This window comes from Phycomyces blakesleeanus (genome assembly GCF_001638985.1).
Source record: "Phycomyces blakesleeanus NRRL 1555(-) unplaced genomic scaffold PHYBLscaffold_29, whole genome shotgun sequence".
Lineage (NCBI taxonomy): Eukaryota > Fungi > Mucoromycota > Mucoromycetes > Mucorales > Phycomycetaceae > Phycomyces > Phycomyces blakesleeanus.
Genome location: NW_017265162.1, coordinates 159,954 through 182,798, shown reverse-complemented (window position 1 = coordinate 182,798; position 22,845 = coordinate 159,954). Strand labels below are relative to the sequence as shown.

General features: G+C 36.8%; 7 protein-coding genes across 7 annotated transcripts; 4 read left to right on the top strand and 3 right to left on the bottom strand.

The window, feature by feature from the left end:
• Nucleotides 1-804: 804 nt before the first annotated feature.
• On the bottom strand, nt 805-4,780 carry PHYBLDRAFT_183512 (hypothetical protein). The gene is made up of 8 exons (XM_018438782.1): nt 4,007-4,780; nt 3,425-3,792; nt 3,162-3,335; nt 2,941-3,051; nt 2,751-2,866; nt 1,808-2,644; nt 1,057-1,725; nt 805-883 (listed from the first exon to the last, which is right to left on the bottom strand). The coding sequence occupies exons 1-7, from the start codon at nt 4,629-4,631 to the stop codon at nt 1,518-1,520; spliced, it is 2,439 nt and encodes an 812-aa protein (XP_018285496.1). The 5' UTR covers nt 4,632-4,780; the 3' UTR covers nt 805-883; nt 1,057-1,517.
• A 676-nt stretch (nt 4,781-5,456) lies between these two features.
• On the top strand, nt 5,457-6,820 carry PHYBLDRAFT_188984 (hypothetical protein; the record flags this gene model as incomplete). Its single annotated transcript, XM_018439592.1, has 2 exons — nt 5,457-5,486; nt 5,792-6,820. 2 exons carry the CDS (start codon nt 5,457-5,459, stop codon nt 6,656-6,658), a joined length of 897 nt encoding a protein of 298 aa, XP_018285495.1. The 3' UTR covers nt 6,659-6,820.
• A 1,489-nt stretch (nt 6,821-8,309) lies between these two features.
• Nucleotides 8,310-11,957, top strand: PHYBLDRAFT_86228 (hypothetical protein; the record flags this gene model as incomplete). Its single annotated transcript, XM_018443641.1, has 11 exons — nt 8,310-8,825; nt 9,015-9,122; nt 9,261-9,445; nt 9,592-9,675; nt 9,771-9,840; nt 9,984-10,116; nt 10,210-10,577; nt 10,653-10,997; nt 11,147-11,318; nt 11,404-11,682; nt 11,794-11,957. Coding segments are annotated over 11 exons (2,424 nt in total), but the record flags the coding sequence as incomplete, so codon positions are not given.
• Nucleotides 11,958-13,512: 1,555 nt separating this feature from the next.
• Nucleotides 13,513-16,518, bottom strand: PHYBLDRAFT_33187 (hypothetical protein). Its single transcript, XM_018440007.1, has 9 exons — nt 16,235-16,518; nt 16,098-16,141; nt 15,888-15,965; nt 15,721-15,828; nt 15,473-15,581; nt 15,303-15,327; nt 14,004-15,050; nt 13,773-13,873; nt 13,513-13,642 (listed from the first exon to the last, which is right to left on the bottom strand). Exons 1-7 carry the CDS (start codon nt 16,412-16,414, stop codon nt 14,974-14,976), a joined length of 621 nt encoding a protein of 206 aa, XP_018285493.1. The 5' UTR covers nt 16,415-16,518; the 3' UTR covers nt 13,513-13,642; nt 13,773-13,873; nt 14,004-14,973.
• Nucleotides 16,519-17,733: 1,215 nt separating this feature from the next.
• RIP1_2 (ubiquinol-cytochrome c reductase iron-sulfur subunit RIP1) lies at nt 17,734-18,404 on the top strand (the record flags this gene model as incomplete). Its single annotated transcript, XM_018433491.1, has 3 exons — nt 17,734-18,047; nt 18,164-18,288; nt 18,367-18,404. The coding sequence occupies 3 exons, from the start codon at nt 17,734-17,736 to the stop codon at nt 18,402-18,404; spliced, it is 477 nt and encodes a 158-aa protein (XP_018285492.1).
• Nucleotides 18,405-19,120: 716 nt separating this feature from the next.
• Nucleotides 19,121-19,921, top strand: PHYBLDRAFT_174145 (hypothetical protein; the record flags this gene model as incomplete). Its single annotated transcript, XM_018437196.1, has 1 exon — nt 19,121-19,921. The coding sequence occupies one exon, from the start codon at nt 19,121-19,123 to the stop codon at nt 19,919-19,921; it is 801 nt and encodes a 266-aa protein (XP_018285491.1).
• A 576-nt stretch (nt 19,922-20,497) lies between these two features.
• PHYBLDRAFT_69321 (hypothetical protein) lies at nt 20,498-22,778 on the bottom strand (the record flags this gene model as incomplete). Its single annotated transcript, XM_018442078.1, has 8 exons — nt 20,498-20,675; nt 20,865-21,012; nt 21,163-21,217; nt 21,393-21,449; nt 21,646-21,863; nt 22,079-22,143; nt 22,261-22,312; nt 22,535-22,778. The coding sequence occupies 8 exons, from the start codon at nt 22,776-22,778 to the stop codon at nt 20,498-20,500; spliced, it is 1,017 nt and encodes a 338-aa protein (XP_018285490.1).
• Between the last annotated feature and the right edge of the window lie 67 nt (nt 22,779-22,845).

Here is a 22,845-nt window from a genome sequence, read left to right as displayed (position 1 = left end):
TGTAACAATTTTAAGGAGGGAATAATGTAAACTTTTTTTTTATACATCACATAGAAAACACCTTTACTGACCTGTAAACTCATTTAGATTGTGTACAACGCTGGTGTATTGTCCAGATATAGCGTCATCAAAAAAAGGGTGTTTCAGATTCAACGTTTTCTTTTTTATTTATTTATTTTTTTTCTTTTCTTTTCTTTTTTATTTCTTTTTTTCTTTTTCTAATTTCTGACGACATCCAATTAAAATTACAATTTAAAATTTAAAAATGGAATTTGAAGGTGTACTTTATACATACAATCAAGAAACGCGCCTTACTGCGTTTGAATCTAAACCATTATCTTCAAGAGTATTGGTGTTTATTGGAGGTCTTGGCGATGGTTACAATGCTGTCCCGTTTCTTAGACCACTCCAAAAGGAGCTTGCAAACATTGGGTGGTCACTAGTTCAGGTTCAGTTGTCATCTAGTAACAATGGATATGGTACCTCCAGTTTAGCTCAAGATGTAGAAGAGCTGGATGAACTTGTAAAATACTTGAAAACACGCGAAAAGTCTGAAATTGTTTTCATGGGACATTCAACAGGTTATTTATTCTCTAATATATATATATTCTAAATTTTAACATCATTATTAATTGATATAAATAGGCAGTCAGGATTGCTTGCTTCACAGTAGACGCGGTGAGATGCGTGATTCGGTTTCTGGTTACCTCCTTCAGGCACCTGTGTCGGATAGAGAAGGCATGCAAGGAGAAATGCCAAAACTCGAAGAATATATTGAATTGGCTACAAAACTCTGTGCTGAACGTAAAGGAGAAGCTTGGATGCCACATGAGATTGGAGTGCCCATGACTGCCAGTCGATTCTTCTCTCTCTTTGCTGTCGGGTAAATGATAACAAGAATTAATATTAGCATTATTATTATTATTATTATTATCGTTGTTGTTGTTTAAATATCTTAAGCACAGTGATCGAATACCAATGCATTGGGTGGATAGAGGTTTATTTATTAGAAAAAAGATTGCAATTATAATTATGATTTGTGTTTTTTTTTCTTAGAGGAGATGATGATATGTTCTCTTCAGATTTATCAGACGAATTTCTATCCAACCTTTACAAAGATGTCGACCGTCCTATGCTTCTATTGGGATCAGAATGCGACGAATTCTACAAACCTACTAGGATCAGTCAAAGAGACTTGCTGAAGCGATTCGCATCATTTTCTCCGCTTGTGTCTTCAGACATTGTGTCTGGTGCAGATCATTCGGTGACTCAGCTCGATTCTCAACCTTATCTTTGCCAAACTGTACTCTCTTTTATCAAAGAAAGAATTTAATTGATTTATATAAATATATATATTATTGAATTCAATAATCAAACATAATGCAAAACATATAATATATATATAAAGTGCTAGTGAGTCGGGTTGGTTGGTGAAAAATAGTTAGAGAGAAAAGAGAGGATATGTATGTATGTGGATGGGTGTGTAAGTAAGTAAAGAGAGAGAGAGATATATTTTTTTAGGTAAAGAGAGTACGATCCTTTAAGCACCTTGCACCAACTTGATCCCACTCCTCTAATCCAATCCACATTTCTTTCGCAATTTCAAGTTTGCTTAGTACTGATGCACCCTTCCATACTAGTAGACGTGGGTCAAGCTCACGTGGAGCAGGCAAAACCTCAACCTTTTCAATATACAAAGACTGGGCAATCGAAGTCGACAAAACACTTTAAAGAAAAAGAAAATAAAAGAACATTAAAATAAACCATTATACATGCATTTAATAATGATAATAATAGAAACACTTACCGATCCTCAAGTACTCGGTTGAAATTGCCTATCATTCCACCACCACCCACCAAAATAATGTTTGTAAAGAAACGCTTGAGGCGTTCCTCGGATGCACCAGATGCACCTTGGATAGACTGCGCAATAGCCACATCAAGTGGGAATACTACATGCTCTTGGTCTTTTGAGGTCACGACGGTAGGACCCAATATAGGAGTTTCTGAACCATTGGGTGTTGGTGCAGACGCAGACGCAGATGCAGATGCAGGCGTAGGCGTAGATATAGATGTATGCTTAGGTGAAGGACCAGGTAAACCATTGGTAGTACCACCATTTCCATTTCCATTTCCATTTCCATTTCCATTACTATTACTATTACTATTATTACTAGTCCATGGTTTGGCACGTTGTCCTTGAGGGGTAGAAGGAGGAGCTACCGAATTGGAGGTTCCACTACCATTACCACTACCACTACCACCGCCGGGTACTTGCGATGCCTGGAATTCGTCTCCAATATCTTCTACTACATTTGAGCTGATCCACTTTGTCTTTCGAGCCGTCTTTTCCTTGTCATTGAGGACCGCGGGAAAGAACAAGCAAAGAGGAGCCAAAAACACTTCATCGTAAACCTTGCATTGGTATTTCTTGGTGGGCTTGTGAGGTGCACGGACAAAAAAATCATAGACCTGGATACTGATATCAGCCTCATTCATCGTACACCATCTCTTCTTGAGATCTTCTGCCAGGCGCCAGTCGTGAGACCGCTTCAGGTTTATGTCGGCATAAGGAAATCGGTTGACAAGAAGGAAAGACATGAATGTCTTTGTAATATCATCTCCTCCCATAGAAATCATCGCTCTTTTTTTTTTTGTTTTTTGTTTCAATTAGATGATAAATTTCAATTTTTTTTAATACAATTTGCGATTGATCAGTACATTTCTTATCTTATGCAGCGTGTTCTTACCGAGATTCCACAAAACATACACCATCTTCAATACACGCAATGTTTGTCTTTTGAGCACCAATATCAACTACACAAGCAGTCGAAACACCTGCACCGAATGTAGCGGATGTAGATTCCTGTAAAATTATATTGAAGTGCTTTGTTAGGATTATATTTCCAAACTTATATATATATATATTTACACATTTACCTGTTGAACCAATACACCTCTAAACTTCATATAACGAAGTAACACTGTAACAAGGTCACATATATATGATCTTGGGAAAATATCAGGAATTACCAAAACTGCATTATATTCCTATACATGATATAGATGTGTAAATCATTAATAAGTAACAACTTTTTTAATTTTATTTTATTCTACCAATTCTATTATTCTCTCTCTGTGTGTGTCTATATATTCATTACCTCGAATTGTTTCCCTTCAATCTCAAGTTCTGTATTAATAGTATCAGTCCAGATGGTTTGCAGATCACCCATGACGGCTTGGAGTGAAGTGTAATCCTGGTTGTTGAATGTTCCATGCTTCCAGGGATAGAACAATTTGTAGTCAGAGTTCTCAGCAATAGGCAAATTGAGTGCCTAAATACAAATAGCATAATATACATATAAAAATCTGTTGAGTATTCCCCCTTTAAATATATATATATATATTTGGAGAAAATACCAACCTTTTCGCCTACAAAATGGTCAGGTTTCTTAGCAGGATTGATTTCAGTCCACTCGACTTTGTAAGGATCATTGTGATCTGGAATTAATTCCTGGTACGCCTGTGTGTTGAATCCAACCACTTGTCCCTCTGCATTGGGTACTGCTCTTCGCTTTGCACTCTTCATTCTCCACTTGAGTTCGCCCTTGATTTCTTCTATAGCTTCTTCGTTTTCTTCATCGACTTCTTCGTCAGGAATTTCTGGAATTGGTTGTGCAATATGTCTGGCAATAACGTGAGGTACTGTTTTTGGAAACGCTTCTGATGCGAGGCCGATGCGCAAATTACGTGATCCAGGATGAATTACGATCGTGTCAGCCCATTCTTCCTCTGCCTAATAAAATAATTATAATTATAATTATAATTATAGTAATGTATATTCAAAAAGTAAAAATAATAATAATAATAATCGATTGATTAAAGAGAAAAAGAAAAAAAATGATGAGTTTATTATTAACATTGCACACGTATGTATAAATATATAAGTGTATATATATATATATAGCTTTATAAAAAATAAATAAGAATGTGTGGATTCCACTACTTGCATCGGGCATAATGGCTTCTGATCCAGCCTTGTTACCGGGAAAATAAGTCACATCTGATTTGACAAAGGTACTGGTGATATTACGCGTTGGAAGGATGTTGAATCCTTTGACAGGAAAGGTGGTGTATTTGAAATGAGGCTGTGGTACTTTGTCTGCTTCATTGTCTAGTTCTTCAGACTTTGTGAAAGTAGGAGACTTTGGTGGTAATAAATCGTCGTGTAGAGAAGAATGAGGAGGGAGGCTAGAGCTACTACCACCAGTAGTAGCATTATTATTATTGTTGTTGTTGTTGTTGTTGTTGTTAGACGTAGTAAATACAGAAGAATAAGCGGAGGGAGGTGTTGTAGGACTGTAGAGAGGTGATATGGCAGAAGACGAGGTTTGTCTTTTGGTTATTGGTTCTGATTTGATGACAATCTTCATATCTTGATCGAGGGATCCATGTCGTTTTGCTTGACGAGCTTTCTTTGCTGGTCGAGTATCTTCTTTTAGTTTCCGGGGTTCAGGTTTCAAGGAATCTGTGCGTGGTTGAGTGAATGTAGCCGAAGGAGTCTGCATCCACGCATATTTTTTCTGAGACAAGCTCTTTAGAAAGGTGTTTGAGTGCGGACTGTCTGCCATGAGGAAGAGTGAGTTGATGGTATTGAGGAGAGGAGAGAGAGAAAGAGAGAGAAAGGTGGAGTCGGTGGGCAAGGAAAGAGAGTGAGTGTGGGTGAGTGTGAGTAGGAGTGTATATATGTATATGTATATGTATATTATTATAATAGTTTTGAAGATAAAGAGAGAAAGCACGAATCAAAGAAAATATTTAAAAATAAAATAAAATAAAATAAAATATATATATATAAATTATATCAAGTCGTAAAAACTATACACATATAAATTTTTGTATATAATTGTATTCCCCCCCTTTGTCTTTGTCTTTTGCTTTGCTTGGCTTGGCTTGAGTTGATATTTTGTTGTGTTTGTTTTGTATAGATACTTGTGACGCAAGTAATGGATTCTCCGCCAAACCATCAAGCTTGCTTTTTTATTTTTATTTTTATTTTGCGGGTTCTTTTTTTTTTATGTTTTAATAAGTTAATGACTTGAACCCAAAGACTTCTTTACCAAGAAGTCTAAAAAGTACTATTATTATCGGTACTGTTTTCTTAATATAATAATTGCAAGTAGTATTCGATTTGCTTCAATAAGAATATATATATATATATATAAGTGAATGTGAAGCTTAAGAACCAAGCCTTTTTTTTTTGTAATAGAAATAAGAGTATATGCTGTAAAGTATGTATAAGAGTTAAATAAGAAATAATAATATACTTCTTGTATTTTTCTACTTTACCAATGGTTGATATTAGCTATAGTCACATTGCGTCTACAATGTCTAACTGGCTAAAAATGCATATATACATATATACATATACATATAATTAAGCAAAGAAAAATGTAATGAAAAAGGTTTATTTTAAAATACACTTGGTATTACAACCCATTTTCTTATTCTTCTCCTTTCCTTCTTATTCTTCTTATTCTTGCTTTTATCTTCTTCTTCTTCTTCTTCTTTTATGTGTACTTCTTTACCAAACACTAAAAACAAGAATGCTGCAAACTAACTTGCTGTATATTATATCAAGAATACTAATGATATATATATATATATATACATATAAATATAAAATATAAAATAAGGGTTATTCATTTTATTTATATATGTATATATACTATTTTAATTTTAATTTAATTGTAAATAATTAATTTATTTTTACTGTTTCTGTCTTCAAAAGGGTGGTCTTGTCTTGGGGGTAATGGAGCCCAATTACATTGCAATCTTTGATAATACTTTGAATGCAACCTACATATATGTGTCGGACAGTGTCTTTGATGTCCTGGGCTTTACACCAGAAGAGATGCTAGGAAAAGGAGGCTACAGCCTTATCCATCCCGATGAACTCGATTCAGCCCATCTGATCCATCGAGCGAATGTGATGAATGAACGCATGTCAGTCATGCTCACCTATCGCACTCTCCACAAAAGCGGCGAATATGTTGAGATTGATACGGTCGTGAATTACTGTACCGATGTCGTCGTCTGCACTAATTTCTTACATGGCAACAGAACAACAGTCCAACACAAGATCCGAGCTAGTTCTGTTGACGAATGGTTTGTGATTTCCCCAGACGGATCGGTACATTTGGTCGGATCATGGCAGGACAATCAGGCTCGATTAAACAAGGTTTTGACGGTTGGGAATCAGTGGATCAAGAATCGAGTAGCCCATCAACAGGAACAGCGATTCTCCATGATCCTGAACAAGTTTACCGATGCGCTCGACATTGTCTTTATTTCACGTCTTGCAGAACCACTAGTGGGAGCTCCGGCTCGTCTAACTGTCGGGCAGTCTCTGTATATGTTTGTCAAGGAGTCTGACTTGGAATCCGTAGAAGTACAGATCAACCTGGCAAAATCGAACAGCAGAATTGTCCGTCTACGGTTTGAATGGATCGTTGATCGGATTCGGGGGGTGACGGCAACAGTAGAAGCTGTAGTAAGCTGCACCAATGATGGCCTTGTGATGGTCGTACGACTGGCACCTTTAGTATCAGTAGAAGATTCTTTTATTAAACAACAGCAAAAAGAGTTACAAGCGTAATGTCTTTTTTCTTTATATATATATATATATCTTATATTTTATATTTCATTTTACTTTAATAATAACACAGAAATACAAACACAGGCACAGGTACAGATATATAAGTATAAGTATAAATATAAATATTAAGAGAATGAAATAAAGAGGCCTAGATATAGAACCAGAGACGCAGACGCATACAAAGACAAAGAAATAGATCAATAGACAAAGAAAGCTGATAAAGTGATGGAATTGTGATCCTCTCTTTGTATGTGTGAAGGATAAAAGCTATGAGTTTCACACAAGTCACTTAATAATCTTGTATAGTTCTTCTTTATCCAAACTTCTTTCAAAAAATAAATAAATAAGAATGTATATAAATATGTAATGACATCAAACAAGATATTGTAGTCAAAACCACCTATAATTGTTTATGTATTGCACCAGCCATTTGTAAATATAGATAAGCATCAAGATAGCCAACCAAGATTTCTTGTGCTTTGAATTTATACATTAAATTTGTATATATATTATAAGATATTATAAAATGTAAATATAAAAGATTGACTAAATAGGCAGAAAATACCAGAAAATATCAGCCAGAAAGTCTATAAAAGGGTGCATTGTTCACCTTCTTGATCCATCATCTCTTTCATGTCTAAACCTCCACTATTGACTGAGCACTCACACTATGCTATCGATATACTGTCCTTGGTCGATGGAAAAGCATCGATCGAACAGCAGATAGAAGTTCATGGTAATGTTTTACCGTCTATTGTCTATTGTCTACCATACACCATTTTACTATTTACATTAACTCTTTAAACTCTATATATATAATAATAAATTAAAATTAAAATAAAATAGTCCATGATCTCTTTGATGTCAAGGACAACAGATCAATCTCCCTCGAAGAAGTCCTCGACGGCTTGCGCTATGTTATGGACTACCGTATCAAAGGTGGTCACCAACCACATCTTGATCAAGGACTTATGAAACGTCTGTCGGAAGCCCTCTTGCTTAACACCGGGCACACCGAAGGCCATCTCATAAGAAAGCGCACTACCTCTGCTGCAGATATGGCATTCTCACTCTTTGGAGACTTTCTTGAAGAAGGTAATACATAGTTAAATATAGATAGAAAGTGTATAAATATACATTCATTTATATTTATATATGTATATATCAAAACGCAAATCCATAAATATGGATCAACAAATCTAAAATATAAAAAAAGCTTGCATATTATATTGCATTGCATGCAACTTCAACTTCAACTCATCTGCTTTTCACTGATCATCCCTATTCAGTAATCGAATTTCGTGCGGCTGTAAACGAACGAGATGTCTACGAGCTCAAGCGTGAACTCAAGATCCACTATCGCTTCAAACCATCTAGTTCACCCAAGCAAAAACAAAGTGCAATTGCCATGATCCATTTGCTCACAACATTATGTCAGTGTAGTGACTGGAAAGACTTGGTCAAGGAAGCTGAGCAGCCGGCGATGGAACGTCTGCTGGGATCTCCACTAGCTCAAGAAGTCGCAGCTCAGCAGCACTCAAAAATGCCTCGTCCCCCAAATACCTATAAATCCTCCCTGGACACAGTGACGGTTGCAACGGCATTGATCCCCCCACAGTCGCTCTATTTTGACCGCTCGGTCGAAAAACTCTTGGCGATGTTTTCACATTCGGACCCCCAGAACGGCCTAGCATCTGCTTCGGTCGCCTCCTTAAGAGACCACCATGGGCCAAATCGGCTGCCGGATCCTCCCCGCCCAAACGCCCTTTACATGCTCTGGCTGCAGCTCACCGATCTGATGGTCATTATACTTATTATTGCAGCTATCATTCAATGTGCAGAGAAGGAGTTTAATAGCGCGGCTGTACTGCTGGTGGTAATTGTACTCAATACCATCATTGGATTCAGTCAGGAATGGAAGGCCAGTAAGACGCTCAATGCGCTCATGAACTTATCTGTACCAATGGCCCAAGTTATCCGTGATGGCGAACAGCAGATGATTGGATCAGAAGACCTTGTGCCAGGAGATGTCGTCGTTCTTGAAGAAGGAGAAGCCGTTCCTGCCGATTTACGGCTCATTGAGGTCTCGCAACTTGAGCTCATCGAGAGTATCTTGACAGGCGAGAGTGTTCCCTCGTCCAAGAGCACCGACGCAGTCAAGGCAAAGGTAGGCAAAGAAAAAACAACAACAGAACCAAAGATATACATTAATAATTCATGGACAACTAATATCCTAACCATATGTACTTTCTTGTTGTAACATCAACTGATACAATTACCTTTTTACCCAATCCTATTATACTATTATCATTTGCTTGCCTCTCACCCCCCTTCCAACAACCATAACAACAAAAAGTCTCGTCGTATTCCACTTGGAGACTGTATCGGAAATGCGTTCATGGCAACTACGGTTGCGCGTGGTCGCGGAAAAGGAATCGTAGTACGCACTGGTGTACAGACAGAGGTATTTACCTGGGTTACAACAAGATCTTCTTTAAGCACTGTTGTATATGTTTCTTGGCCCTTTTTGTTGTTGTTTTAGTTATCTTGTTTTCTCAACCTTCTTTTCTTTCTTTCTCCCCGGACCATATATATTACATAGATTGGCAAGATCAGCACGGCTATCCAAAAAGGATCTAAGCGCAAGACAAAAACTCCAATTCAGAGAAAACTTGCCAGATTAGGCCTGTATCTTGTCGCACTAGCAGTTGTGCTCTGTGCACTTGTGGTGGTAATTGGAATAGCCTGGAAAAAAGATGTCAAAACAATGGTCAACATTGGTCTAAGGTAGCTTAAAACACAAACACACACACAAGCATAAGCATGGGCACACACGCACACACGCACACATGTGCTCTCTTTTTCTTATTGTCTTATCTCACCCCCAAAAAAATTGTTTTTTATGTGTCTATATCTTTTTTTCTTTTTGTTAGTCTTGCTGTATCCGTAATTCCAGAAGGCCTTGTTGCAGTAACGACAGTAACCATGGCTTTGGGCGTACGTCGTATGGCTACCAAGTAAGTTGTGGTCTTTCTTATTATCAACTGAATATACTTGAAATATACTTGCCATTTTATCAAGTCAAGAATTTTTATTTATATTTTTTATTTAGACACTGCATCGTGAGAACATTGCCGGCAGTTGAATCCCTCGGAAGTGTCACTGTCATCTGTTCGGACAAGGTAAGGAAACAATAAGACTAGCTTCCTTTCTTTTTATATATACAAATCAGTTTAGAATACTATGCTTATTTTGTAATCTTACATTACACATACACACATACACTAATACATCATCACCTTCTCTACCCCGATGACCATCCTAGACTGGAACACTAACCCAAGGCAAGATGGGCACATCTGAACTTTGGACGGCCGACAATGCTCTCTATCGCTTTACAAAGTCTACCTCTATGGATCCTAGCCAAGGCCAGATTTTGATTGAACCCGCAGAGCTACGTCGTCGAATGATCCATGTGCGTCGTACAGCTCCTTCGTATGGAAGTCCTATGGCGGATAATCGCTTGCCAAACGAGTCTCAAACCGTCCCAGACTACTCTGCCTTGCGAACCCATCCTCTCGATCCCACCAATCCAAGTGCCTACACGTCCCATCTCTTTTATGCACTTATGGTAGCCGGTCTTTGCAACAACTCGTCCATCGTTCTTGATGAGGAGACTGGCGAGTACACCCCGATTGGTGATCCAACCGAGATTGCCTTGACCGTGGCTGCGCAAAAGGCTGGTCTAGGTCCTGCATACTGGTCCCAGCAAGTCACAAAGGTGTTTGAAAGAGCATTTGACAGTGAGCGCAAGTTAATGAGCTCGATATATGCCAGCACAGACAGCAACAAGAGCAAAAACATAAATGATACCAGCAACGAAGTCTACGTATTATGCAAAGGCGCACCAGAAGAACTTGTTGACCGGTGCTCGATGTTTATGGCCTCTGCAGACGATAAGCCTGCCAGCTCCACGACCACCAGATCTCCACAGACAGCCTACCAGGCGGTCCCTATTACTGAAGAATTTGCGGCTCTTGTGGCTGATGAAAGTTCTCGGATGGCATCCCAAGGTCTTCGTGTACTCGGACTTGGTGTCAAGACTGCCAAATTGACCCAGGGCTGGAAAGACACGGCTAGCATAGAAAGTGAACCTAGTCTGTCTGAAGACGAGCTGGTATTTGTTGGCTTGATTGGATTGCTGGATCCACCCAAACAAGGCGTCAAAGAGGCTGTCCAGGTCTGCCAAGAGGCCGGTATTCGAGTAATGATGATTACTGGTGACCATGTACAAACCGCGACTTCAATTGCTGCTAAGCTTGGAATTTACCAACAAGGTGTTCCTGGCATGGTAAAGTCTTTCTATTACTTTTACTCTTATAAACATGTTAAATATGTTTTTTTTAAAAAAAAAAAGATGAACAGAGCAAAAGAGAAAATGTCAAAGAAACTTACCCTTTTATAAAAAAAATATATATGTATAATTAGTGTCGAGCTATTCTTGGTCGTGAGCTTGATCTGTTGTCCGAAGATGCACTCTTGGAACTCGATCCCTTTCCAAATGTGTTTGCACGTGTTAGCCCTGACAATAAACTAACCATTGTCAATGCACTTCAGCAACGTGGAGAATTGGTGGCGATGACTGGAGACGGTGTGAACGGTAAATCAAAAAAAATTGTTCAGCGATGCATATTATTATTGTTGTTATTATTATTCTGACATATTTGTTTATCTTCTTATTTTAGATGCTCCTGCTATCAAGGCAGCCGACGTTGGTGTGGCTATGGGTATAGCTGGTACCGAGATCACTAAACAGGCAGCAGACCTTGTCTTGTTGAATGACAACTTTGCTACGATCGTTGCAGCCGTTGAAGAAGGCCGACATGTGTTTGACAATATTCTCAAGTTTATCCTGTACCTCTTGAGCTGCAATGGAGCAGAAATCTTTTTAATGTTGATTTGTGCTATTGCTAACCTTGAAACTCCTTTGACTGTTATGATGATCTTGTGGGCCAACATTATTGGTAACTATAATTTAGATAATCTTCAGAGATTTATACAAGTTTTATGATCAATACGTATATTATCTTTAATTAACCACACAATATGTATTACTGTATTGTTTTGACTTGTAGCTGATGTTCCTCCTGCCATGGCCTTGGGTGTTGAACCAAAAGAACGGGATCTTATGAAGAGATCTCCTCGAAACCCAAAGATGGGTGTGCTCACAAAGGTTTCATGGACGATTATCTTCTTTCAGTCTTTAATGATGGCTGCCTTGACAATCGGAACATATGTTCTTTCATTGCGTGTCTATAACTATACTATTGAAGATGCCAGATCTCTGGTGAGTTTATGATTTCAACAACAACAAAAGAGCATTCCCATTCCCATACACACCAAACCCCTTTATATATATTTTTTTTATATAAAAGATAATATTGAGTTCAATTGATATTAACTTCTTTCATATATATATATATATATATCTTTAAAGGCATTTGCTACCATCACAACCATTCAGCTCCTGCATTCTTTCATGTCTCGCAGTAGCTTGCAGTCGATCTTCAAGACTGGTGTGTTGGGCAATCGATGGATGGTCGGTGCTTTCTTCATCTCGGCTGGGTTCCTTTTGCTGGGCATTTACGCACCTGGGATATCTACATGGTTAGAGCTGACTCCTGTGAGCGGAAAGTCCTGGATTATGATTGTTGTGTGCGTTGCCATATTCATTACCTTTGTTGAATGCGAAAAGTGGATTGTTCGCAAATTAGGCGGCATCGTTTAGTTGTATTTCAATAATAATCATAATATATATATATATAACAGTAACAGTAACAGTAACAGTAACAATAATAATGGTAACTATAGTGATTGATATTTAATATCAATATCAATATAAAGAATTATACAATAAAATATAATGTAATGTAATGTTAAAATAATAATAATAATAATAATAATAATATCAAAAAAAAAACACGTTTATTTTTGCTGCTCTCTATCTTTCTGTGTGTATGTTTATTGGGATTAATATCTTGAGACATGCGAATGGTAGAATGTAAAATAAAATAAGATGATAAAAGGGGAATTAAAAATTTGGAAAACTAAAAAAAGGTTTTGCAGAATTTAATGTTCATAAATGAACTTTCTAAACATGTCTTTGAACTTCTCCGATTTAAACAACCAAATAGACAGAAATATATATACATACATACACAGATAATAAAGAAAGATGTGTAAAATATGAGTATCCTACTATTGACAAGTTTCCAAGGCAACCTACTTTGGTAGTTTCGACAAAGGAGAATTGATCTGACCAATTGTAAATTATTAAAAATAAAAATAAAAAATGTTGCAGATATAGTGGGAACATTCATTGGTATTAATTTCAACTCCTTAAAGGAGGAGGGGTTTGTCAGCAAAAAAAAATCTTAAAGATGTATAAAAAAAAATCAAGTTCTTCAAAGAAGTGTAATATTAAATTGCGTTTATTTTCGGATTCAATAAATGAAATATATATAGTGAGATGTAGTGAATTTGGGTAAAATCAATATATATGTAATTGTGTGTTTATTGCAGAAAGTACCACAAACGGATAAAACGACTAAACAGAGCGATAACCAGAAAAAGAAAAAATAAAGAAAAAAGAAAGTATAGAAAATGTGACCATTGGCAAGGTGACACTCATATCACTCTTGTAAGGCCTTTATGGAGCACTTACACACGAGGAAGGATTGTTGCACACAATTAAGAGGTCAGAAAGCAAGTCAAGGGCCACACCACAGCTCTGTATTTAACCTCCATTCCAACGCGCATTCATTTTCTCTTATCTTACTCCCTTTCCTTTCCTTATTGTTTTTTTTTGTTTATTAAATCCCAAAAACAAAATGAAGTACACTCTCTTGACTGTTGCCGCCCTTTTTGCCGCCCAAGCTGCTGCTGCCAACGGCCCTGCCGAGGGATGCATTGCCACCTATACCAGTAAGTTTTTACTATTATTATTCTTACAGATCAATTCACCAAGATCTCCATATACGCACTCCACCACTCTCTTAATTATTTCTTTGGTCTAACGAATGAATAAATCTACATTTTACTTTGCTTTATAAAGTCACTGATGCTGATGACTGTGACTCTGTTGCTATTGCCCACGGTTTGACTCCTGATGCTTTCTATGAAATGAACCCCGGACTCCACCACGCCGGTGACCACGTAAGATAGATTCCTCTTTCTTTCTATTATTACAAACATTGAGTTGTCAAAACAAAACAAAAAAACAAAAATTACGGATAAAAATTTACAGTGCAATTGAATGAATACCTTTGTTTTGTTTTCTATTTAGTTGTGTGACAACCTCGACAGTGGTAAGGCCTACTGTGTCTGTATGGAGGAGCCCTGTGCCACTCCCAGCGTTGTTGCTCCTGCTCCTGGTGCCGAAACAACCTCTGCCGTCGATGGCGCTGTCACCCCAACCTCCAGTGCCGGTACTGATGCTGATGCCACTGAATCCCCCGTCGATGCCACTCCTACCGCAACTGACGCCGCTGATGCCACTGCCTCCGTGAGCGACACCGCTGCTGAAAGCGCTGCTTCAGCTACCGTTGAGCCTGTTGCTGAGTCGTCCAGCGCCGCTGAGTCCGCTCCCGTTCCCGTTTCCTCTGTTGATTCCGTCGCTCCTGCTGCCTCCGCTTCCTCCGTTGCTCCATCTGCCTCGGTTTCTGCTGCTATTAGCTCGGTTGCTCCCTCTGTATCCAAGGCCAGTACTGCTGCTTCCTCTACTCCTGCTGACTCTGGTGCTTCTCAGAAGACCGTTTCTGCTGTTGCTTTGGCCATGGCAGCCGTTGCAGCTGTTGCCCTTCTCTAAAAAAAATATAGGGAATTGGAATTGGAATTGGAATTGGAATTGGAAAAAAGTTTATGTACATTATCCAATCATCGTTTCGTTCTCTCTTTCATTTATTCACTTTTTTTAAAAATAATAATAATAATAATTTAATAATCTTTAAATCCTCCTCTATACACCTTTACCCAACACATCCAAAATACTCTTCCAATAAGAGGTTGTACTGAAATATTCTTTTTTTCTTAATTTTCTAATATATATACATATATAAAATATACAAATATTTCCATGATAACAAAACAGCAGAAGAATTGAGTTAAATTGAATTGAATTGAATTGAATTGCATATATGTGTGGGTGTGTATGTATGTATTTGGTTTGGCTTTGTTTTTTTTACAGCCTAAGGAAAAAATATTCCTTTTTTAGAAGAATTATAAAGAATAAGAAGAAAATATTGGGATTTCCCTGGTTATTGGATTGAATAGTCCATTTTATTTTCACCGGCTGGATTCTTGTGGTCAGCTGGGTTGGCGTTAGCTTCGTACACTTTAAAGAACAAGACGAAGACGAAGACGATTAATTAATTAATCAGTAGGTATGTAAAGAATAATATGTGGGTGTTGAATAGTATTTAATCTTCGCGCAAGATGACTGGTACTGGTATATAAGATTGAACAAACCAAAAAAAGCTAATATAATCGTGTGTAATGCTTGTGTAGATGTTCTCTTCTTTCTCTTCTTTTCTTCCTCTCTTTTTTTTCAATAGTATATATATATATATATATATTATATTTTTACCTGTAATAATTGGGTCTCTCTTCAACTGAAGATCATTTTTTTAAATAAAGATGCAGTGCAGTACAGTATAGTGCAATACCAAAAGAGATATATAGATTTGCCGTGATACAATAGATTATTGGGATTCTTTTAGTCATCGAATTACTGTGTGTACCAATCATTAGCATTACCTCTGTCCATTCGCCCTTGAACCCAAGGAACCGTACGATGCTCGTGTCACCGCCAAAGTTGTCAGGGAAGAACAATGTCAAGGTACGTACGTTTGTGAATTTAGTGATGCTTTTATATATACATATATTTATAAGCATTACATTTGTTAGTATACATGTATAGAAGAAGAAGAAAATAAAGCAAATTATGTTGATATTATTTTAATTTGTAAGAGTACCTCTATATCCATATTAATATATTGCCTTACCGAGTAGAATACTCCAATACATCATTGTGTCCTTGAACAAGCTCCCATGTCTGAGTGGGTGTATAACTCTGAGCGGCATCGAAATCCATACCATCGCGGTTGATGAATCTATTTATTATTATTATTATTATTATTATTATCGTTTGATTTAGGACAATGCCACTTACACCTTTAGTGTTGCTGGTGCCGACTCTCCTGGATCAGTCCGTAGACAAATCGAACGCAATTTAACAGTGCCTGTAAATCTAAAAGGATAGTTTTGTCGTTGTCGTTGTCATAGTATAAGTAGAATTTTAACAGCTGTTTTAATTTTAAATAAAAAGATATTTCGCGAATTTTGAGCCCAAAGAAGAAGAAGAAGAAGAAGGATAACTAACGGGACATGAACAATCAATTCTTCGTCTGCATCACTTTCTAACCACTATGACAGATAATATATAAACAATAATTAATAAGCAAGTAAATAAAAATATACTATTATTATTATTATTATTATTATTTGTATGCAATTTACATTTGTATTGTCCATGCGTTCATTCCATGGTTTAATAATCTTCTTTCCACTATTTGGCTCTGATTCATTTAAACAGCAAACATTGTCGTGATCAATACGCGAATAAAGGTTAAACTGATCTCCTGCATCAGGGAGATCTCCATGGTCATGGTCACAATGTTCGTCGTGGCAGTGAGTCATTATTATGTTAGTTTGCAGTGTGTATGTATGTATGTGTAATAAGGACTATAGATATTCTTCAATATTTATTGGGTTTTGAAATGTGAACCATATTGACCAATCAATCACCTTTACTTATGCTTATAAGAACAGTATGTGCGTAAATTCATTTTTTTATATATTTTTATTTATTTCAGGTACAAGTATCTTTTTGGTTGGTTGATTAAAACTAAAGGCACTGATAATTATGATATTGATATTGAAGATAATGAGGATTAAATGATTTTAAATAGAAAGGGAACAACAGAGATAAAGTATTCTATGTAATCCAATCCTGATATTTAAAATATAACGTCAATAGTTTAAACGTTTAGGGGATTGTAACTACATCTTGAGGATTTGCTCAACACAAAAGAAAAATTTGTAGAGTAAGATTTGCATATAGCACATCTAACCAACTTAATGGTATCAATGTCTATCATAAAATATGAACCATTCTCTTCTTACTTGTCTTCCTCTTCTGTCGATTGAATCACAGCAAGATTCCTTTCTAGGGTGACGTCAAAGAAAATGAATATTTTGGGCGGGGGGAAAAAGAAAAAAAAAAGACTGATCCTACACACAACAATTTTGGCCCATAATTTTTCACCCACCCCTTTCTATACACAGCAAGGCAAAAACCGAACTCCTCCCTCCTTCTCTCTCCTCCCCCCTCTTCTTCTACACACAAATCCCCCTCCCCCTACTCTTTTTTTTAAAGAAGGTATATTGTACTTCTTTTTTTTTAAACTAATAATAATAATAATAATTTATATATTTATTAAAAGAAAAATGGCCTTGTCACGCACTCTTACTTCTGCCTTTGCCCGTCGCTCATTGACACCTGCATTGGCCCCTACTCTCAAGATCAACCTTTCCTACCGTAAAGAAGAGGAGCAGAGATCGCCTGGTAACAAATAATTAGAATATATGCATAAATACATTTATAATATTTAATATATAAATATGGGTGTGGGTGTGGGTGTGGGTGCATGTGTTTATGTTTATATTTTCATTAATGTAATAATGACAATAATAATAATAAAAAAGCTACAATTTACCTTGTTTTAAAACAATATTTTTCTAATATATATCTTTATATATTTCTGTATGTTCTTCTTCATTCTTCTTCTTCATTATTATTATTGTTTGATATATATATATATATAAATATATATATGTATTAATTGTTATACATCTTAGTCCACAGCCAGCAGCGTAACCACACCACTAATGTTCCTGACTTTTCAAAGTACAAGAAGACCAACACCAGTGGTGAAGCCAGCCGTAACTTCTCTTACATGCTGATCGGTACCACCGGTCTCTTGTCTGCTGCTGGTGCTCAGGCCACCGTCAGTGATTTCCTTGCCAACATGTCCGCATCTGCCGATGTCTTGGCTCTTGCCAAGGCCGAGGTCGAACTTGCATCGATTCCCGAGGGCAAGAACGTGACAATCAAGTGGAGAGGAAAGCCCGTCTTTATTCGTCACCGTACCCAGGAGGAGATTGCCGAGGCTAACACTGTCAATGTGAAGGATTTGCGTGATCCCGAACAGGATTCTGATCGTGTCAAGAACCCTGAATGGCTTGTCATGTTGGGTGTCTGCACTCACTTGTAAGTTGATCTCTTTTCTTGTTATTATTTTTATTTTTATTTTTATTATTATTGTTATCTTATTTTATTTATTTATTTATTTATTTATTTAAAATTTTAAATTTTAAATTTTGTAGGGGTTGTGTGCCCATTGGTGAAGCTGGTGATTTCGGTGGATGGTACTGCCCTTGCCACGGTTCTCACTACGACATCTCTGGTCGTATCCGTCAGGGACCTGCTCCTCTCAACCTCGAAATTCCCGGTAAGATTTATATATATATTATTATTATTATGAGTGGTAAGAAAGAGACTAAACATACGTATGTACTTGTTATTTTAGAATACAACTTCCAGGATGACAAGCTTATTATTGGTTAAAGCAAAAGAGTTTTGGAACGCTCATAAAAATAATCTACATTAAAAACAAAACCAACAAATCTAGAAGTATAAGTTGCGAAATTCTTGCACAATTTTACATCTCAAAGCCGTGATATCCGTGGTTGCTTAGTGATGATGGTTTTTAGTGGTTGGTAGTGGTAATAGCGATAGTGAATGATAAAACTGTAGGTATTAAAACGGTGGTGGCGGTGGTGAAGTGATCTACTATGTATGCAACTTTTTATTTTTAATTTTTATTTTTTTAATTTTTATTTTTTACAAGGGGGGGTTGGGAGGAAAATTGAGACATACAACAATTTTGACATACAAATTAATTAAAGACTCCATTTATTTATTTTTTTGGTCTTATATATATATATATATAAATTGCTCAAATACATATACATAATCAAGAAGTAGGTGAAATAGATAAAGAGAGAGAGAAATAACGAAAGAAAAGAAGTAAAAAAAAAAACAAGATGAATTTCTTGTGACAAGGTATGCTAGATGTCGTACACACTCAAGTAGAGAAAGGCACACACACACACACGTCTAGGATCAACCAAGCTGTACCTAAAGATCTACCAAGAGACGCGCTCTCTCTCTCACTTTTTTATTTATTTTATTTTTCCCTCCCCTCTCTCTCTCCCTTTAACACACTTAGAGGCACACCCACCCAGATACACATATTATATATACATATTTCTTACATTAAAATGTCTGTGGATGAACCAACACCTTTGCCTCTGCCTTTGTCTTTGCGCCGTCCAAAGATCTATAGTTTTTTGACATTTGTGCAATCGGCATCCGCACTTTCCTTCTCGACATTTGCAGTCATCCATGGTGTACAGATCGTGATTGCCGCAATAAATGGAGTCGATTCTGCCAATCAATCGCTTTTGTTGGCAAGACCTCTCTATCAGGACCAGAACTTAGAAGCCGTTTTGGTGACCGGAGCCGCAACCATACATGTGCTGGCTGGACTAGTCAAGTCGACCGTCGTCATCCGACGTCCCTGGAAAACCCTTGTTGCACTAAGCTCACAAGCGCCACACCCACAATCAAACCTAGAATCACAAACTCAAACGCAGTTATTTCGTTTCCATAGCTTATCCGGTCTTGTACTCATACCCCTGGTTGGATTTCATCATCACCTCGTTCGACGCCTTCCGGCTAGATATTTTGGAGACTCTGCGTTTGTTGACTTTGGATTGATTTCCTGGGGACTTCAGAACCGGGCCTATTTTACTTGGGGACTCCACACTCTCTTGATTGGTGCAGCTGTTTACCATGGAGTGAGTGGTGCAGCATTAACGTGGAGGCGCGTATTTGGAACCAAAGCCAAAGCTAAAACCAAAATCAAAACCAAAAGCTATTGTTCTTCTGGGCTGACAAAAAAAATTGTTGGTGCAGGAATCGGGTGTGCTTTGATCGCAGGCTTGGTAGCCATTGGGCGGACCAAAAAGATTCCTCTGAGAAGAGAATATAAAGCTATTTACGACATGATATCGCTTTAAATAAATAATTTGATCTGATTTGGTATTACATTGTTTTGTATTGTAATTTATTGTATTTTATTTTTGTTAAAAAATAATAATTTGACCGATTTTTTTTAAATAGATCGCATGGGGGAATTGTTTCTTTTTTTTAAAAAAAAATGTTGTTTAAAGGAATGAAGAGCATAGATTGCATGATTGTTTTCTTTCGTTCTTTTTAAGGAAAGAGTAGTGAGTGAGAGAGAACGAAAGAAAGAAAAAAAGAGGCTCTGTGGGTTGGTGTATTTTTGATGTATAAGATGTGTATGAGTTGAAAGGGGCGTTCGTTTTTATCTTGCGTGTAAGAAGTGAAATAAGGTGAGGCGATGCGATGCGATGCGATGCGAGGCAAGGTAAGGCGAGGTGAGGCGAGGTAAGGTAAGGTAAGGTAAGGTGAGGTGAGGTGAGGTGAGGTGAGGTGAGGTGAGTTGGTGGATGTGTTGTGTATAGGTTTGTTGTAAGTGTAATTGTTGCTGTGTAGTATGGAAAAGCTAATTTTTTTTTGGATTTTTTTTTTTGGTTGTTGAGAAAGAAAGAATATGGCGGGTATAATGGTCATTAATGAGAGAATCTAATCGGCGACACCGGTTTCTGGGCATAGACTACGTGCCATCCCCAATTCGTTTTCTCTTTTGCACACTCTTTTGCACAACTATCAAGGAATTGTGGAAAATCTAAGGGCAGGGATCCCGAGATTACGGGAGCAAGAGCAAGACTCATTTGCTTGTAATTATCCCTATAATTCCCACAATAAAAATAAATAAAAAAGACATTAGTAATGGGCAATAAGAATAAGGTCAAAAAATCGTGTCTTTCTCTACTTCTATATCTCCTCTTCTTTTTTTTTCTTAAAGAAGAAAAAAGTGATATTCTTATTAAAAGTAGTTATAATAGTATTATATTGGTGAGTGGATTCTAGACTCACCAGAACAGTTCGCCAATCTTCCCATCATGGTTAACTGGTACACTAATGCGTTTGGCTTGAATATTGAGTAATCCCCGCTGGATAAGCAATAGCCGTAGTTCACGTCCAATTGTTGGATTCATATCGCGTGTGGTTGTCATGGTTATCACTAATTTAATTATTGTTATTTTTATTATTCAATCCACAGTTTAGTAAAGGTTTTTTTATTATTATATTTTGTGTGCGTGCGTGCGTGCGTGCGTGCGTGCACATACACCTACACATGTACACATGTACACATGTACATATATATACTTACTAGATTCTTTGAGTTTTGTTGTCATGGTGCCTGTGTTCTCAAGATTAAGTTCAAGCTATCACAAGGACATAATAGTAGAGCTGTCAGTGTCAGTGTTCCCAAACCTTTTATATGTATGTGTATATATGTATATATAATTATATAAATTTTGCCGCCATGGTTACACATTTTCACATACATACAAATTTACATATATTCACATACACATATGTCTGTATATATCTACACACCTCTTTAAACTCTATCCAGCCGCCTGGTTTCAATACGCGTAACAATTCATCTATTGCCTGCAAAATCAACACAAATGCACATATAATATAATATAAAATAAAATAAAATAAAATAGGATTTTATTTTTAAATTATTATTATTATTATTATTTTTAAAAAAAAGATCAGCCCATATATTTTTTATATATATACATGTATTCCCCTTTTCTATTTCTCTCTTTGTCTGTCTGTTTGTTTCTCCATTGTACTCTACCTTTGTCCAATCAGATCGTGTCAAGCCGAAGATCAATAATCGCTGATGAATAAAGTCGAAATGGTTGTCTGGAAATGGAAGGCGGTTTGTGATATTTGCTAATTGAAAATGGGTGTTTGCTGGCTTGATGTCTTCGGGAAATACAGGGCTAATGTCTATTCCATAAAATTCTGATCGATCGTATGCTTTTGCCATGTCTAAAGTCCATGTGGCAGGGCCTAAAAAAATTACATACATATTTATTTATTTATTTATTCATTCATTCATTCAAATATTTGGTTTTTTTTGTAATACCAATTTTTTATTTATTTATTTTTTAGCTTATATTGCATTTGTGATCTAGACTCTTTATATGTATCTATTTCTATAGTCCTTGACCTTGTCCTTGTTCTTTAATTATTATTATTGTTGTTGTTGTTGTTACTATTCTTACCACAGCATGAATCCAATACAACGGCCCCTTCTTCAAGGAGTTTGTGGACAGGAGAAGAGAAATTTCTAATTGAACCCAAAGTTGGTTATTGTTCTTCTTTCGTTATAATATTAATAATTGTATTAATAATTACAATTATTATTATTTTTAATTATTATTTGTAAGTGTCGTATTGACTTTACCCGTCAAAGGCATGGTGAAGTACCCAGTGCTGCTGGTGCAATCGATCGATTTCTATATGTCAAAATGTATCGGTGATGTTGTATGGTGTTGTAAAAGATAAAAGATAAATAATTAATCAATTAATTATTATAATTATGTTATATGTAGATTTATGCACAGGATAATCTGTTTTTTTCTCTCTCTCTCTCTCTTTAAATGTATTCGTTGGTGAAGAGAGATAAAGAAAGAAAGAAAGAAAAAAGGGGTGGTTGAGGGGGACAGACTGTGGCGTACCTGGATCATCATTTGGTAAAACGTAAACCGAATCTTCTATATCGTGATAACGACGTCCGTGCTCAAATCGATAACTAGGTCTTTGTGTAGAGATGGCTGATAAATTGCTGGTGCTCTGCATTGTCTCAATCTGACAAGCAACGTGGACTTGACAGGATGCCTTGCTTTTGCAGCTGCTGTTACTACTACTGCTTAAACTTGCACTTGGTTTCATTATACCACGTAACGAATTCATGATACCCATAAGGAAAGTCGAAGATTAATAATAGAACAAAAGGAAGGAAAAGAGAGAGAGAGAAGGAGAGAGAGAA